At 41.8% G+C, this 17,813-nt stretch overlaps 2 protein-coding genes across 2 annotated transcripts; both read right to left on the bottom strand.

Moving 5' to 3' along the window:
* Positions 1-3,104: 3,104 nt before the first annotated feature.
* Positions 3,105-9,189, bottom strand: LOC112574899. The gene is made up of 6 exons (XM_025256264.1): positions 8,800-9,189; positions 6,695-7,441; positions 5,992-6,197; positions 4,959-5,417; positions 4,134-4,486; positions 3,105-3,652 (listed from the first exon to the last, which is right to left on the bottom strand). Exons 2-6 carry the CDS (start codon positions 7,433-7,435, stop codon positions 3,291-3,293), a joined length of 2,121 nt encoding a protein of 706 aa, XP_025112049.1. The 5' UTR covers positions 7,436-7,441; positions 8,800-9,189; the 3' UTR covers positions 3,105-3,290.
* A 4,282-nt stretch (positions 9,190-13,471) lies between these two features.
* On the bottom strand, positions 13,472-17,423 carry LOC112574712. The gene is made up of 4 exons (XM_025255940.1): positions 16,571-17,423; positions 16,207-16,325; positions 15,371-16,068; positions 13,472-14,333 (listed from the first exon to the last, which is right to left on the bottom strand). Exons 1-4 carry the CDS (start codon positions 17,421-17,423, stop codon positions 13,472-13,474), a joined length of 2,532 nt encoding a protein of 843 aa, XP_025111725.1.
* Positions 17,424-17,813: the final 390 nt, after the last annotated feature.

The raw sequence follows: 17,813 nt of genomic DNA, 5'->3' as shown, positions 1-17,813 counted from the left end.
TTGCGTCTGTCATCAAGGTCTAGGCACAAGACCCTGACAGTCCATTGCTATCCTCCAGGCGGGATTCTAGGAAATATCTTCCTTATAGGTTTACATATATAGGGTCATTGTGACATGCGCAGTAAAATGATGATCCTCGCATGATTGCATTTAAAAATAGTTCTCTTATCAGATTATTTTACGCTGGTGTTATTTCCATCCATTCATACTACTTTCTCGTAAACCATAGTAGGCACATGACCTTAGTCGTTAGTAGACAAGTCTGCTAATGTATAATAGATAAGTTCTAAGTTTTAAATTCTAAGTGGATTATATTTTGTTTCAAAGTCATTGGTGAACAAGCTACACTCATGCTCAGAATGAACCGGAAGGAATGTGTAGCCGCCAACACGAAGTGAGTCTTGTGTCGCACAGAGCAGCTTGACAGAAGAGACTCAGAGAGGTGATGAAGCTCAGTGACACAGGACTTGCAGTCTTCAAGCTGTTAAAATGCTCTGAGTTAGAGGACTAGGAGAAAGGCTTTATTTAGTATCAGAAGAAGAGTCTAAGCCTTTACATTTAAAAAATATACAATTTACAAAATTACCGACGGAAAACTCATTCTGTGGTTGCGGATCACACGCAGCATGCATATGTCCAAATGTTATGTTGCACAATGTAGATCATGGCGTATACACACAGTAGGTGTTTGTGATCTCAAATGTACAAGAGGAAAGATGCACTTGTCTAGAAGCACATGAGTAATGTTACACTGCACACAGACACGTACCCACTGTTGAATCATGTGCACTGACAATAATTCATTAGAACTACTCCTAACAGTCCACACAATACTAGTCCTTTCTTACACCCTTTCCCCGCCCTTTCCTTTTACCTAATTGCCACTTCCCTGCTCTTCCTTTATCAAAATCATCACACTCTCAGTCCTTGTTACTTGGACCATGCTCACTTGTTTATATTTGTCGTCTATTCGTCCTTGGTACTGCTGTTTGCTTTTCTTCTGTCCCTCGTATGTCTAACTACCTAGTGCCCCTTGTCAGGCTAAGAGCATGATCCTCACGAGTGTGTGCATGCGCTTTATATGCATTTATTTTATTATATAATGTATAAAATCACACAGGTATCCACAGTTGAGATAAAGGCAACAACGATTTCACTGCCATCTACACTGTAAAGCTAGGAAAAAAGCAGTCATTGGATTAGAGAGTGGTTTTACATGACATCACAGTGGAGAAGTGACACATTGTGGATGAGATGACAGTCAGAGACATTAAATAGTAGTAAGCAATCAAGTCAGTGAAGGGTGGACAACGGAACAAACAGGAAGTCGACAAGCTCTAATCTCTTCTTAATATTTCCTTTCACTGATTATTTCAGCTACGTTACAAGTCTCTGTCAATCCCACTTGACAACTGAGTAAATGAATTCAATGACAGCCACTCCAAACCTTGTGGAACCGCCATTAGACACGTACTCAAGTTGCGTCTCACGGAAAGCGAACCGAACGCCTCCTATAGTCTCCTACATGCATTGAAAGAATATCTGATCGCCACAGAGGACTTGAAAAGCACATTTATTGTCCACACACAGCAACGACTTATAGACTAGACGGGCTTCTTATGTTTTTCATAAGTAACAGCTTGTGCTCGTTACTGTATGGGAAAGAATATTAGCCTGCGTTTGACTACTGTTGCCTCTTTAAGTCTATTCTCGTTAATGGTGTTAAAGCTTGTCATTGTATATTGCTTGTCGTTGTACAAACACTCACCTCAAAGTGACCGTCTTAAGCAGCTTCCTGATATTCTATGATTGTAGTTTTACTCCGTGTCAGCAGCTACGGAATGTAGTATTCACTGCTCCTGTTCACTGTTCACAGACCTGTGTTCTCTAATGCAGGCAGCGTGTTCCGCACGGCAGCCATCATGAGCCTACCTCTGCTTTCTCAGCAAAGATGTTTGAAGTCAGGGGCAGCAACAGGTGCTACACTCAGGTGAGCCAGGCGACAAGAGTCGGAGTCTGCATGCAACATCTTGCAGCACCATACACAGTGTGTGTGTCATACACAACATCTGACAGTCTGTTACTTATGTCGAGTGATCAATATGTATCATTGCACCATGTATGTGTTCCGGTGTCACGTGGCTCACGTACCTCAAAGCCCCACCTACCTGGTGCCCCTTACTTTAAGATTGAGAGCGTGGGTATTAATTTTGCTAAAAACTTGAATACACTACCCCGTACCCTTAAACGCTATTTGAAAGAAACCCGAGTGCGCAGACCCTCCTCAATAAGCTCTAAAGATGCTTCCAAGGCACGTAACTCTTTCACATCGACTGAGTTCACTCCCCTTCCCCACCTTTTAGCTTTGTGGAGGAGACCTTGTCAAAGCTTTGTATCAAGTATCGTTGTACAGCTGCACGTGACTGTAACCGTTGCTTCACATAACAGCCGAGTTATGGTAGGACCTCCTACAACCTGACATCCCTCAGTCATACACACCGAGAGAATCTGGCGCCACACCGCTAGATACTTTAAATAAACTACAAACATGGAGGACATCCCCCCCAATACCACAAGCATCATTCCTCAGATCCCCGTGGCGATGACCACCTGCTCGTTAACCCCTCCCTTGCCCTCTCCCTCAACATACACACACATTTCTGTGGCACGAAGGAACAGCGACCCACTGAAGGACGATCATAAATTCGAGGCTCTATCACAGCTTCATTAGTTTTCCAGTAGTCATCCATTGCAGTGCTGACTCTGTGTTCACAAAGACGAAGATAAATCTGTCCTGAAAGGCGGAATTTCTTGTAACCGGAGGAGGAAAATGGTTTTGCTCGTGCAAGAGAAGAAGGTATGAGGACACGCGGTGCTGACGAGTAGCAGCCACTCATCTCCAATGACTACCCGGACAACAGGTGGGGTACATATCACAGCCACTGACGACTACAGTAGCAATCAAACGAAACGGCTTCTATCTAAACATACTGCCATAGTATTCTCAACAAACAAACAAAAAAAGAAAATAAAGCGTAAATGAAACAAACATAAAGACAACTACATTTTTAAAATTTATTTTAGTGCTTTTTTTTTTTTTTTGCTTTTTTCCTCTTTACCTCCTTATCTTTCTTTACTCATAAGCGGGTATTTTTCTGTTCATTCCCCTGTTGACAGCAAAGCCGGCTATGGACAAACGGCTCGCAGTCCGTGATTACATCCAATATACAAGAGTTTGGATACACTTGCAGCACGAGGGTGGAGGTAACAATTGTGTGTGTGTGCGGAGGTTACTCCTCGGGGTAAATAATCACAAGTTGTGATGTGCAACGGGACATGGCGTGAAGTCGGAGAGAGCTGAGGGCAGCAAAGTTAACATCAGAATACTCCAGAAGGACGACGACTTTTCTCCCCAGACCGCGAACAAGAGCGCCGTCCGCCACCCACACCACGTCACTGCTGCGCGTAGCCACGTCCTCGGCGTCTTCCACCCTCATCAGCCGCACTGGGATACCCGCTTCTCTCATGGCCGTCACTGCACCCGAGCTGTCACTGACGTCATACCAGTACAACACCAGCACGTCTTTCCACTGCAGGCAGGGTGTGGGGTCAGGGGCGCCGACTGTAGTAGCTGCTGTAGATGGTGCACCAACTGCCAACATCAACAGTGTCCCATCCTTTACACAAACTGAGACTCAAGCATCGTGGGTAAACCGTTATAAATTAAACTGTTCAGATATAGGTCATGCTTCACGGAATGATGATTTAATCTGTACATCATGCTGTGAGCATATACTGTATAGACATAAACAATGACATCATGTTATTGACATACACTGTACAGACATGATGACATCCTGTTATTGACATACACGGTACAAAAGTAAACAGTGACATCATGTTGACACATTGTACAGACATAATGTCGCTCTTCATCAGCTCTACTAACACACTTCTTTCAGTCGCTGTTCTTACCTCTTGACTTATTTGGGTTTTTTTTAACACAGTTGAAAGTAATAACATGTCACGTGTTACATCTACAGCAAATGTACCCTACATTGCTCTATGACTATGTTACAGTGCATTACATGCTAATTACACTCTAATTATGCTACATTACACAACAAACTTACTGGGTTGACCAACATGGAGACTGCGCAGGACACTGGCGACTTCAAGACCGCACGTTGCACAGTCAACTGACCTCTCAACTGAGTGTCCTTCACCTCTGTGGTACAGTCGTCTGACTGGCGGGCCGTCTGTGTGGTCGGGCACATCACGTCCAGCATATGTCTCGACATCTTTGTACTCAGAGATTTCTGGGTCCTGCTCCACTTCCCTGACGACGGTCGGTGGAGAGCGGAGGGGTCTGGTAAAAATTTCCACTGGCCAGCCGGCGGGTGCGTCACCATGGTAAACACTTGCCGCCCAAAAATGGAGATTAGGGATCTCTGGAAGCTTTTCACAAAAACTCTTGAAATGTCGCCTGTCACAGACATGAGAGTTACAGATACACGGGACGACTCTAACTGACCGGTGATTTGGATGTATATGTGACTAAACTAAGTATGATGATGTATTCATCAGAGACAAATAAACAGTTTTCTCATTGAAACCTCCCGCGATACTTGGTGTCAGAGAACAAAACCACTATCGTCCTTCTCAAGCTGACTACTGGTCATTTGGTGTTAAATGAGGAACAACAGGAGAAGTGTCTTGTTTCCGAAGTTATAAAGCGGCGTCCAGACCCCCTGACACTACTTCATGTTTCTTTCTCCTAGGACACCTTGCCACCGACTAATAACTACCACTCCAGGGGTGAAACAACATCCGCTTTAAAACTTCGGAAATAAGACCCTTGTCCTTGAGTTCCTCGTGATGCTTCAGGTCAACGACTTGCACTCGTGTCTTAACTACGGCCTCTTAGTTGAGTTCACATCATACACCTGGCAACTTACGAAGCAACTTCATCAGCGATGATGTGCAACGACCCTTTGCTGGCCTCCTCTGACAACTCGGTTAACATCCTGCTGATGTCTGCTGGAGGTGTCAGATCGTAATCAAGGAGGCGAAGCTGCGTGGTCGACGTAGCAGGCGTCTGCTGCAGCAGCTGATGGTACAGCATGAAACAGGCTGCACGACTTTCCTTACACGTCATCATCACGTGAACAGGATAGCCACATCGCAGCCACTGTATGGCCATCAGCAGCAGCACCACAGTTTTACCTGTACCGGGCGGTCCGGTGACAAAGAGTGTGGGAGGCGCCGTGTGTAGCAGGTGAACTTGCTCCGGGAAGAGTGTGATTACAGCAGTATAGCACTCTCCTGTCCACCACACGGCCTGACCCAGGGTCTTGACACTCACACGTGGAGGACATGTGCATGGCACACTCACTGTTGTCGCAGGACCGCAGAATCTAACACAGATTAAAAGAACAGCAGTTATTATAGACTTTGTAAAGTTACAAAAAAAAAATAATAAATAAAACAACAAAAAACAAATTAAGCACGTAGAAAATAATATATTTCACCAGTTTTGCCCATTGGATTGTCAGAATGATGTTCTGTTAATGTGAACATTCTTTCCTAATGTGAAAGTGGTTCTGACACGAGGTTAAAGCACAGTAGCAAAAAAAAATTATCTCTAGAGAGATAAGGAACAGTTATTGAACTTAAGGACCACTACCCAGTTGGAAGAGGGATGAAAGTTGCTGAGAATGGTGTCTCTTTTCGTCACAGGATAAGGGTTTTCTCGAAGCTTTAGAATTTCTTATTTTTATTGCCAAAATAGTTGTAGATATTAGACCACCCATGGCGTTAAAGATCATTATTATCAGCATTATCTTCTTTTCCTTCCTTAAAACACCTGTAATCTGATTATTAGGTCTATACTTACCAATGTTAGGCATTTTGAAGGTTAATTAACAATTTTTTTTCACCTGGTTATCAATGTTTTGTACACCTCAGGTGTCGTGTAATAATACATTTTACCTAGCTACCAGTGTCTTGTACACCACAGGTGTCATGTGACTGTCAGGTCCAGCCCCAGCCACACGTCGCTGCCACCAGTGTCCGAGTTCCTTCATCACGTGACTAGTGACGTCCCACGGGGTCTTGGGGTCAGACAACTGATCACAGCACAGACACAGACCTGGGATGTCGGCGGGGTCTGATGTTCCTAGACATCGACACAGGTCCTGTGATAGAAGTAAAAAAAAGAAAAAGCAAAGAACCTCTTTAGGAACATGAATCAGCCAGAAACGAATCGCTTTCCAGTAAGACAGCGCGGTCTGAAACTCATGTTTGCAGTTACATCACGACATCTGTATTGTAACTGTCTTTCTTGCTGTTATTATCTCCTCCCGCTGAGCCTTTTATGGGTGACTTCAGAAAGGTTTGCACAAAAGGAGAATCAAAATTTGAGAAGGAAAACTTTTCAAAGCTGATACAATTTTGTTATTTCAACGAGGATCATTGCTGTACAGAACATACAGATGTTTAGTGAATTGTGGAGTTATTGTTTTCTTGGCAACGAAAGAGTCATTCTAGGTTTCCCTTTTCTATTGAAACAAGGATTATCGTGGTTTGAACTGCCGCTATTTCATGTCCTCGGCACGATGGTACCGGCACGAAGTTTTAGCTATGACTAACGCGATCAGTTTCTACCCTTTCACTATGTAGCTATAGTCCTTACCTGAGTCAGTTGGGTGTCGTGGGAGATGGCCTGTTGAAATTGATGAGTCGTGAGGTTAGCAACGGCGATGGTCTTAGTGATGCGCAGACAGGGAGCGATGTCGGACACCAGGTGAGACAACATGGCCTCCGCCTTGTCCAGCTGTGACACGGCGTCTCTCAGTTTCTTTCTAATGTTGTTGTCTATATCCTGCTGTGACATGTTCAGTGCCTGTATGTTGTCTCCAAATGAGAGCACTTGGCATGCGAGAAGACCGTAATGTCGGTGAATAAGAAGCACATCAAAGTCTCCATGTTTCCAGCTTCGTGGTAGAGCAGAAGGAAGGTTGGCAGGTATGGGGAGCTTGGCAGCCGCAGCAGCGTAACAAGGTTCACCCAGGTACTGTCCGAACTTAAGCTGACTTAGTCCAACCATTATTTCTACGTTCTGGTCAGACAATCTCTGCAGACAGAAGAGTAACCGCTGCATGGCTGCGTCATCTCTGACGTCACTGGCCTGGACACGAGAAGGCTGAGGGAGACAAGTCTGTCCAGCAGTGGAGGGAGTTGTCGCTGATCGTCTAGACTGACCGGCCTGTCCAGATGCTGACTGAAGGACCAGAACATCCTGACCACCAACCGACTGTCTAGTCATCGGCACGCGGTTGACGTAGACAGGAGGCAGGAAGTAGGCGCGTGAGTCGAGATCCGGGAACGCGGCCTCAACCCACTGGAGCCAGAATGCCTGGAATTGTTCTGACATGGTTTCCTGTGTCAAAATCATGTTATTACTCTTCATTTAAGCCAAGTGTTATTGCCTTCGTTAGGCCTGGTTGTTTTATCTTAGCTTTTTTGGTTTGGTAAAGAAGGGAAAAGTATTGAGTGTCCATAGACAAACCAGAGTACAAAAAGAACTTTCTCTGACATGAAGAAACTTTACCCGCGTATACCTCCGTACGGTGTACACAACTTAGACAACTAAGCTCTCTCTGTGACCACCCAACGCACTGCCATCTAAGATAGCTACTAAATGTCTTGACGAGTGTTTCTTTTCTTTTGAAGTACCTGGATTTTACTTCTAAACTGTATCTCACTAATTATTCTATAAACTTAAAAATGAGGATTAAGAACTGAGACCACCTTTCTAAAATGTGCTATTTAAGTTATTTATTTCACAATGTTTTTACCTTTTGTTTTGCATTATTTATGAACGTTAAAGGTCTTCAAAACTACTAGACTGCCGTCTCAAATTTTTTGAATGTCCCACTATATTCATATCTCTGGTAAAAATATAACCAAGTTTTAGTTTCTCATGATCATGATTTTAATGAACATTAAGTAAAAAAATTGTTTTGCACTCGCTATATAAACAAAAGAAATCCTGGCTAAAGTGGACATTGGGACCTACAGTGGCACACGCCGCACATTACAAGCTGTTCATCCTCCTACCCTTTCCCAATGACTCGTTTTGAGAGAGATGAACATTTTTGTTGCCTTGGCCGTCGGCCCATATCAAGAGGGTAATTATAACATGATTTTGTAACATCAATAGTATCTATAAACCTTAGATTAAACCCCCCTTACAAAACACTTTCACATTCTCAACGCCTCGATTTTCCGAAACAATGCCAAAACCAACTTTAGAGAGTGGTATTATTATTATACAAGATTCAGCAAAGTTATGTGATTGTTTTGAAGTAGCTTTTTTTTTACATTGCTAGTTTCTTTCTGGAAATAGCAGGGAAGGTTGGGGTGGTTTCGGGGCTACAAAATCCATTGAGGTCTCAAGGGTAATCAAAATATTCAAACAAATCAGCTCCTATATGTGTGTATGAGAGAGAGAGAGAGAGAGAGAGAGAGAGAGAGAGAGAGAGAGAGAGAGAGAGTTATGACTAGTTTTATTTGAACACAGTCATGTCTGACACTGTTTTATATTTTGATCATGTGATACCAAACTCACACATGTTCAAACATTTCGTGAGAAAAAAAAATCTTCTAAAGGCAAAAACAGTTTTTCAATCAAGAACTATTTGGAGATCTTATTTTTGATAAATACAAAGTAACAAACATACTTTCATGTACCAGCAGCTTCACAAGTATAACAAGTAATGAACACAGTTTACTTACCCTCTCTTTCCAGTGAACGTTGAGTGAAGACTGACAATTAATTCTCTTGATGGCAACTTCGACTATTTCCCAACTTCGAGAAGAAAAAAGGGTTTACTTAATCATGTAACATTATTGTCATCAAAGGGATGCTATGCTTTGCGTCTGTCATCAAGGTCTAGGCACGAGACCCTGACAGTCCATTGTTATCCTCCAGGCGGGATTCTAGGAAATATCTTCCTTATAGGCTTACATATATAAGGCCATTGTGACATGCGCAGTAAAAGGATGATCCTCACGTGATTACTAATGTATAATAGATAATGTCACATTGCAAGTTCTAAGTGGATTATATTTTGATACTTTCAAAGTCATTAGTGAACAAGCTACACTCATGCTCAGAGTGAGCCGGAAGGAATGTGTAGCCGCCAACACGAAGTGAGTCTTGTGTCGAGCGGAGCAGCTTCACTCGCCCTTTCTTTTTGCCTCATTGCCACTTCCCTGCTCTTCCTTTAGCAAAATCATCACACTCTCAGTCCTTGTTACTTGGACCATGTGCACATGTTTATAATTGTCGTGTATTCGTCCTTGGTATTGTTGTTTGCTTGTTCTTCTGTCCCTCGTATGTCGGAGATGTCGCGCTAAGAGCATGATCCTCACGAGTGTGTGTATACGCTTTATATGCATTATTTTATTATATACTGTACTAACAACAGGGCATTCAAACAGAGATAATGGTTTCATATTTTCAGACATTGTGAAGGCGACCAGCGTTCAATGAATCTCCTGCCTTTGTACCTTAAAACTATTATTTGGTTGAGTGACATGACATTCATTTGCTCCACACGCCATCAAAACACAACTTCACACTCTTTGGTCAAGTGTGGATAAGGTTACAGAAGGTTACATCACTAGGACTGGAGAAGTTATTATCCATGCATTCTTCATGGTAAATTGCGGAGCACATTGGAACATTAGGATAATCCTGTTATCATACATAAGTAGAGTGCAAAATATAAAATATAACAAGCCTAATATTGTGTGTGGCATAGATAATTATTTTAAAGGGATCCTTTTGTAAATTTTTAGCATTGTCAGTGTCTCGCATTTATTATTTCCTCCTACATCCAAGATGTACAACTCAAGGACAGAACGTAGCTCTGTCGAGATATTTTTACTCAATGTCCATAATAGGAAAAAGCAGTCATTGGATTAGAGAGTGGTTTTACATGACATCACAGTGGAGAAGTGACACATTGTGGATGAGATGACAGTCAGAGACATTAAAAGGTATTAAGCATCTCTAGCCTTGTCAAATCAGGATTAGACCCATGATCATTAAAGCCGGTGGGATTTATTGGGATTTGTTCAATCAAGATATGCTCTCAGTGAAGGGTGGAGAACGGAACAAACAGGAAGTCGACAAGCTCTGATCTCTTTTTAAAATTTCCTATCACTGATTATTTCAGCTACGTGACAGGTCTCTGCCAATCCCACTTGACAACTGAGTGGACTTAATGACCACTCCAAAACCTTGTGGACCTGCCATCAGACACGTACTCAAGTTTCGTCTCACGGAAAGCGAACCGAACGCCTCCTAAAGTCTCCTACATGCATTGAAAGAAGATCTGATCGCCACAGAGGACTGGAAAAGCACATTCATTGTCCACACATAGCAATGACTTATAGACTAGATGTCTTATTATGTTTTTCATACGCGACAACTTGTGCTCGTTACTATATGGGAAATAATATTAGCCTGCGTTTGACTACTGTTGCCTCTTTAAGTCTATTCTCGTTAATGGGCTTAAAGATTTTATATATCAACTAAGAGACATCAATAAAGTTATGTCAGTAGTTATCGTTCCCAGAGACATTTGATTCCCTTGTTATTCGACATGGTGTGAGCTGTTTGAGGCTTATATTAGTGATTATCATTGTCAGAAATAGTTCTAAGACCAGAAAACAGGGATATACCTACCTTAGAACTGTGGCAGACATTCAAATCACAATCACATAAACACTATTTGCAATGGTCAAACTAAACGAGGATGTGTTTCAACCAAAGAGTCAGGGTTACCACCAAGTACAGGCTGTTCACGCGTCTCGCACTCATCCTTCTGTACAGTCTCAGATGTGGGGTCTCGTTTTCTTTTCTTTTTTTTTTTTTTTTTTTTTTTTTTTGCTTATTTCAGTTTGGTGATACGGAAAATTATTGGAGACCAAGTGCTTTAGAAAACGTTTTCAATTTCCTACACAGAGCGTAAAACCAAGAGTTGTGTATGGAGCGCGGTCGCCACCTTTGTGGGACACCAAGAAATTCTTCTCACAAAGCGATGCAAGGTGTTCTTGCCTGGTTATATCACTCTAAGACCGTCCTCAGGCCATCGTGTAGAAGGGTCTGCTCCGGGCTGGAAAGACAAAGAGATGAATGCCAAACGCGAAGGAATGATGTGATCGGTCCAAGCTTCTGCGTCTGTCCAGGTCCACACTGGAGGGCATCCTCACTGCTGATCAGCTAGTGCCACGGACGAATCTTCGCGAAATTCTCGATGTTATTACATCACCTACTACATAGGAATGTCATTATATGGTTATATATTTCAGATATTTATAACCATTCACATCTGTCTGATATGCTTTTTTAATAATAAAAAGTAGAAACTAGAGTGACATAAATGGGCGCCAGGTGAACACGTAAAGCATTTACATTACTTTAATTTTTTTTTTTTTTTTTTTCTAGATTCAAGATTCTTTTATTCTGTCGCCCTCCAGGGGTATTGAGAAATTAGGAAGTATCCATGCATATACATTCACATTCTTATCATTAAATATAGGGTGTCTCTCATTCACATATATTCAAAATCATCCACTCATTCTTTCCTTTTTCCAACCACTTCGTGTAAACTTGGATATTGTAATCGAGTAGGTTAAGGCATCTGAACATATCAAAACAAAGGATAACCACTCTCTTGTTCTCCCTCACTCTCTTTCACAGGTGTTCTGTATTCTTTACTATTTCTTTATCACAGGGGTAATGTACATATTAGTGCACTCCCATCTATCCCTGTGTACAATATCTCCCACACACACGTTTTATCAATTTAACTAATTCACTGTCCTTAGTAATATCTTTACAAATCGAGCTAATCTGCTGAGGGTCTTTTTATTTTTTGAGACTAATAAAGATTGGAATTTGTAAGCATTTGGGTTACGAGTATAGTAGCTTGGTAAGTATTTTTTGCGCTGGGTATCAAATTTGTTACAGTTAAAAAGATAATGGAATTCATCCCCTATGTCCTTGGTGTTGCAGAGTCTACAGAACCTTTCATTTCTAGGGATATCTGTTTGCCTACCTTTATTCACTGGAAAGTGGTTATTCAATGACCTAAATTTTATTAAAGGGAGATAATCATGTGGGGGTAGGATTTTTAAGTAGGGTTCTAGTAAGAAGCTGCTTTTAAATATTCTATAATTTGAGTATATTTGTTTGGAGTCTAGTTCCCCTAACCAAATCTGGATATACTGGTCTGTAGGGACCTATCTACTTTCTTCTGAACCAATCACTGTTATGTTTATGCTTTTCTGGTTTATCCATATTCCACTTAGGCCAAGGTCTTGCAGCGTTGTCTGGATACTACTGATATAGCTAGACTTAAGAATGTTTGTTTCATGTAGGTTTAAGAGCATTCTATATGTAGTGCTTGATAGTTTATTACTGTTGCTAATCAATTTAAACCAAAAGCTAAGCATCCTACTTTTAATAAGAAGACTAACAGGGAAGCGACCACATTCTCCAAGCACTATACAAGATGGGGTGGACTTTCTTATTTTGAGGACCATTTTATAAAATCTTAGCTGTAGTTTACCACAGATGTCACTAATTCCTGATGCCCATATTTCACAACCATAGGTAAGTACTGGAAGAACAATTCTGTCAAACATGTCAAGTTGAATATCTAGTGGTAGCTGTGACTTTTTACATTTTTTCAGTAAAGCAAACATGGTTCTTGAGGCTCTGTCATATAGGTCTTTTTGTGCTACTAGAAATTTGTTATTGTAGTTTAGTTTCAGGCCAAGATAGGAGTAATAATCTACTATTTCAAGTTTCTCACCGTTATAAACAAATGTTGGTTTCTTTCTTATTTTACCTCTAGAGAAAATAACTATTTTTGTTTTGTCTGAGTTAATTGTCAGGTTCCACTTGTCACAGTATTTTTTCATGCTGTCTAAAGCATTCTGTAGATTTTCTGGTGTTTCGGATAAAATGACAGTATCATCTGCATATAGGAGTATGAATAATTTAAGGAGCACATCAGTTCTTGGGGGGTGAGGTTATTTGGTGTCAGTTTGGCTAGTTCTGGGAGACCACTAACAGAGTCTGCTAAGAGATGAGTTTTCAGATCATTAAGATAAATTGCAAATAATAGAGGAGATAGGTTCTCCCCTTGTCTGACACCATGACTACTTTTAAAAAACTCTGGTTTCCATTAATCTTAACACAGGATTTTGCCTTTTTGTATATATCCTTGATTATATTCATGAATCTACCCTTGACTCCAAGATCTAGCAATTTTTCCCACATGTAAGTTCTATCTTGTCGAATGCTTTCTGGTAATCTATAAACGCGCAGAAGACTCGTTTTTTTCTACTTAGTAAAATTTTGAGGATGCTTTGCATGGTGAATAGGTGGTCAAGGGTGGATAACCCCTGCCGAAAGCCTGCTTGTTACATTAAGGACACTTGTGAATAGCTTACCAAAACAGCTAAGGATTGTAATGCCACGGTAGTTATTTGGATCACTTTGTTCTCCTTTGTTTTTAAAAACTGGTGTTATAATACCTGTTGCCCATTCTGTGGGGGCATGACCTGTTGCTAATATGAGGTTAAAGAGGGCTGTGAATAGAGTCAGAGTCTTTGGTTGTGAAAATTTTAAAAATTCATTTATTATATTGTCATTTCCACAAGCTTTGTTTCCTTTTAGCTTTTTTAGGCAATTAGCAACCTCACTCTCTGTTACTTCACTGTTGAGATAGTTATTGCTAGTTTCAGTGGTATTCACAAGTAGGTCAGTTTCAGGTGTGTAATTGCCAGGATTGTTTATCTCCGTGAAGTGCTGTAAAAATTCATTACAGGTTGGGATTACCTTCTTTATTTTATCACTGTTATTCTTGTTCAGAATGTTCCAGAAAACCTTTGGGTCCTTACTTCTTAAGTGTCTAATTTTCCTAAACCATTTTTGCTGGTAGAGTTTAAACTGCTTTCTTATTTCTCTCTTGTAATCATGTCCAGCTCTATTCATGCGTGATTGGGATTCTGGGCTGTTACACGTCTTCGCTTGGCGCCGTGCTTTAAAGAATTCGCGTCTTTTCCTGCGACAGCTGGGGTTAAACCATGGTTTGGTTTTAGGTTTTTGACTAGGGACTTGCTGTTTCTTTGGGTTGCTGGCATAAGGGAGTAGGCCACATCTACTAGCACTATCCAGCATAATATTACATACCTCTTGGGTTAGTGCATCAATCTTGTGTAAGTCTACTTCATGATTTCTTTGTAACATGTAACGGATAAGTACTTAGTAGAGGGGGTTAGGAGGGAAGATCGACAACCGTGGTTGATCTGATCTAGCGTAGTGGGCTGGAAGTTGTTTGCCCTTGAGCAAATGACGTAAACAGGGACGTCAAAATAAGATGACGTAAAATATAGAGGAAAATAACGTTAGAGAAAAAAACGGAAAGCAGAGAGCAGACGGCGGAACCGAAGTGAGAGCTGGTGGACTTTTCTCGGGACTTTCTCGCTACTGCTGCGACAGCGGGAAAAAAGTATTACGGGAAGTAATACCGTGGTTAAACTACAGGTGGATGTACTTCACAGGTCGTGAGTCACTGTAGTCCGTGTCCGCACCGTGGGGGAGCTCTGTGGCTTGGGCATCCCGCAGTACAGTGAAGTACTGGCGTGAGAGAGAAAACAACGGTCCCAGAACGGAGAACTTGGTGTAAGACTGGTGCACCGACCTCCATCTGTCGCCTGGAAGGGACAGTTCTTAGCAGCAGGAGAGTAAGCGCCGGTGGAGGAAAGGTTTCCTCCCGGCCTTCCGCTAATCTAACATCATCCTGCCAAACATCTAGGAGGTGGCCGCATGCGCAAGACCGAGACGTTCCACTTGTAAACTGTTGGTACAGTAAAAACTATTTATTTTCAATAATAAATAGACTTCGTGGAAAGAAGATCAGTGGGACTAAATTAGAATAGAGGACTTGGGAGGGTCTCAAAGACTTTAATATAAAAGGTTAATGTTTCATCAAGAACGAACATTTTCTTTTATTCTTCATCAGTGACAATATTTATGAGAGTCGATTTTATTGTTAACGTTAATAGTACGTTGGACGAATGATAATATATTGGTAATATATCTTGTGTGGCGAATGAAGGAGTGAATCTATGAGTGTTGATACTTTGCCTTTGTTTCATTTGACATTGTATTTGAATTGAATAATTATTCGTGCCTCTAAGAGAGTACGCCCACCCTCAAGCGATCAGGATATTTTGGTTTGTGGAAAGAATGCGCATGTCTGCGGACGGTCCGTGACATAACAGCTCGTTGACTTCATTTGTTAAGTGGCTAATCTTGTTAGAATCTAGGGAACTAATAAAGTCATCTTTCATTCTGCTTTTCCATTTGGGCTTCTTAAGTGTTGTGTCCTTCTTTACTTTATCATCATTTAGTAATGGGAGTACTTTGGGTTGAAGGTTTTGTTTGGAAGGTAGTTTGAGGTGGAGTTCTAGTGGACAGTGAATATCAGAATATAACTCATTAAATTCTAGGACATTAAAGTCTTCAATTATATTAAAGAGTTCTCTAGACAGTATGAAGTAATCTACTATGCTTGAGTTTTTACAGGTAAGCTTTCCTGTGTTTTTGTCGGGACCTGCTCTTCCATTGACAATTGCAAGGTTTAGGTTTCTGCATAATTCAATTAGTTTTTTACCATTGTTATTAGTACTTTTGTCTTGGGAGACACGTTTTGGTAGATCATAATAATTATTGAGACTACAATCAGGGTTCAGTGGTTCATCACTCAGGTTTTCTGAGATTTGCCCAGTTCTAGCATTTAGGTTTCCCATTATACATATATGTTCTGTTTTAAGAGCAAGAAGGGTCTCCTCGAGTTCACTAAATGCATCTAAATTTACATAGCGTGACCCTTCAGGTGGCATGTACATGCCCACAAACATAATATCCTGTCCTATGGCTTCCTTTTTTACTTTTAGAAATAAGGCATCCTGGTTTATCTTGTGATCAACAAAAGAGTAATAATGCACACTATCGTTATCTATATTATTTTTTCAAGATTGCTCTTCAAAAATAGTTACATATTGAGCGAGCGATTCCCTTACTAGCATTATAAGAACACCTCCCGATCTTCTTACGCATTTGCTACGGTTCTTGTAGAAAGACACATAGCCATCAATGTGGATCGAATCAGTGTTGTCTAACTTGCTTTCACACAGGCAACAAATATCGTATGACTTAATCAAGTCTTCTAGGTCTGGGAAAGTTAACTTCGAGGTAACGCCACATACATTCAGGGTAAGGCAGGACAAAAGATTTACTGAGTCCACAGGTTTCTTAGGGTAGGTACTTACTACCGTAGGCCCACGACGGCATGGAATGTCATAACGTGCATATGCCGGTCGCAAATGTTCAGTACATTGTTGGCTCGCTAGTTGGAAAGACACAGAGTTATCCCCCCCTGGGCTGGCCTAGGCCTGATGATCGGTCGTAAGAAGATACTCGCTGCCGGTGACTCGGACAGATACTCCAATCCAAGAGAGGCGTAGTCAATAGCCTTCACCCCAAGCTTGAAGAGGTCATCTGGGGTCTCGATCGCTATTGGTTTTGGATGATCTGCAGGGGAAAGTCCAGGAGGAGATTTCTTGGTGCACATTATTTTGCCGTCTATAGTCCACCCCATGTAGCCCAGTCTCTTGACATAACCGAGCAGCCTGGCGCGAAGAGGAGTGATGTCATCGTTGATGAAGGTGCGCTCGTAACCGGGTTTACTTTTTAAATTCTTTTTCTTTACCATCACTTCATTCCTTTTGCGCCTAGAGACAAACTTGACCAGCACAGGTCGGGTCCCCCTGGCTGCCTTTCCTGCGCGGTGGACCACAGCAATGTCAGTAGCAGAGACATCTACTCCAGTATCTTTGAGGACTTTGATTGCTTTCTGCTCCACTTGTTCTGCCGTCTCTCCCTCATTCAGCGGAATACCAAACACTCTAACTGATTCACGACGACTGTACTGCTGCAACCTATCGTTTTCGTAGGTCAGTTTACGTACAGCAGCTAGTAGTCTTTCACTCCCTGGTTGTTGTTGTGCCTGTAACGAGGTGGCTCTGTGTAAGCGATTGTCGAGCTCGGCCGTCACGCCTTTTATTACCTCCCCTACCATAACGGATAGAGCTGTCGCGAGGATGGGAATCATTTTCCCAATATGATCACTTTCATCACCACTCGCAGGTTTGAAGATTGACAATGCCTCATTTACTTTCGAAAGGATCTCATCCTGGAATGACGAAGGACCGCCTCCATAGTTTCCATAGTTTCCTGCAGCTTTTACCGCTGATGCACAGGTAGAGGGCATACTGGCAACATGCACAGAAGCTGGTGAAAATGACGAGGATGAGGAGGGAGACGGCGTCGCGGTTTTTAGTTTCAGTTTCTTTGAGTTCTCCTTGCTAGCAGAAAAGGGTGATGAGAACAAACTTTTCTTTGCTTTCCCCCGGAAAGACATAGCAACACTGCTAATACTGGGTCAAAGGGAGGTTAGCGCACAACTTACGCAGCGCAGGGGCCGGTATGACGACGTGAGAAATCAGGTAGACTAGGTCTAATTTCGCAGAAGGCACATAAAACTTATATCCGGTGGATCAGCACTTCAAATCCTTCCAGGAGGGCAGAAAACCATGGCACTATTACGCCACAACAATATTAATTATCCAAAAGTTCAGCAAGAAATCATAGAGCTCGAAAA

Source organism: Pomacea canaliculata, linkage group LG11 (assembly GCF_003073045.1).
Source record: "Pomacea canaliculata isolate SZHN2017 linkage group LG11, ASM307304v1, whole genome shotgun sequence".
Taxonomy (NCBI): Eukaryota; Metazoa; Mollusca; class Gastropoda; order Architaenioglossa; family Ampullariidae; genus Pomacea; species Pomacea canaliculata.
This window is presented reverse-complemented; position numbering and strand designations above follow the sequence as displayed.

Excerpts from the sequence above, each read along its gene's own strand:
- LOC112574899 (XM_025256264.1), bottom strand. The coding sequence starts at position 7,435 with ATGTCAGAACAATTCCAGGCATTCTGGCTCCAGTGGGTTGAGGCCGCG. Across the intron at positions 4,487-4,958 it reads ATCGCTGATGAAGTTGCTTC|GCGACATTTCAAGAGTTTTT; the intron begins GTAAGTTGCCAG and ends TGTCTGTGACAG. Across the intron at positions 3,653-4,133 it reads TCTCCATGTTGGTCAACCCA|TTGGTGCACCATCTACAGCA; the intron begins GTAAGTTTGTTG and ends TGATGTTGGCAG.
- LOC112574712 (XM_025255940.1), bottom strand. The coding sequence starts at position 17,423 with ATGCCCTCTACCTGTGCATCAGCGGTAAAAGCTGCAGGAAACTATGGA. Across the intron at positions 16,326-16,570 it reads GTCCGAGTCACCGGCAGCGA|ACCTAGAAGACTTGATTAAG; the intron begins GTATCTTCTTAC and ends TAACTTTCCCAG. Across the intron at positions 14,334-15,370 it reads ACAAATGAAGTCAACGAGCT|GTTACAAAGAAATCATGAAG; the intron begins GTTATGTCACGG and ends TATCCGTTACAT.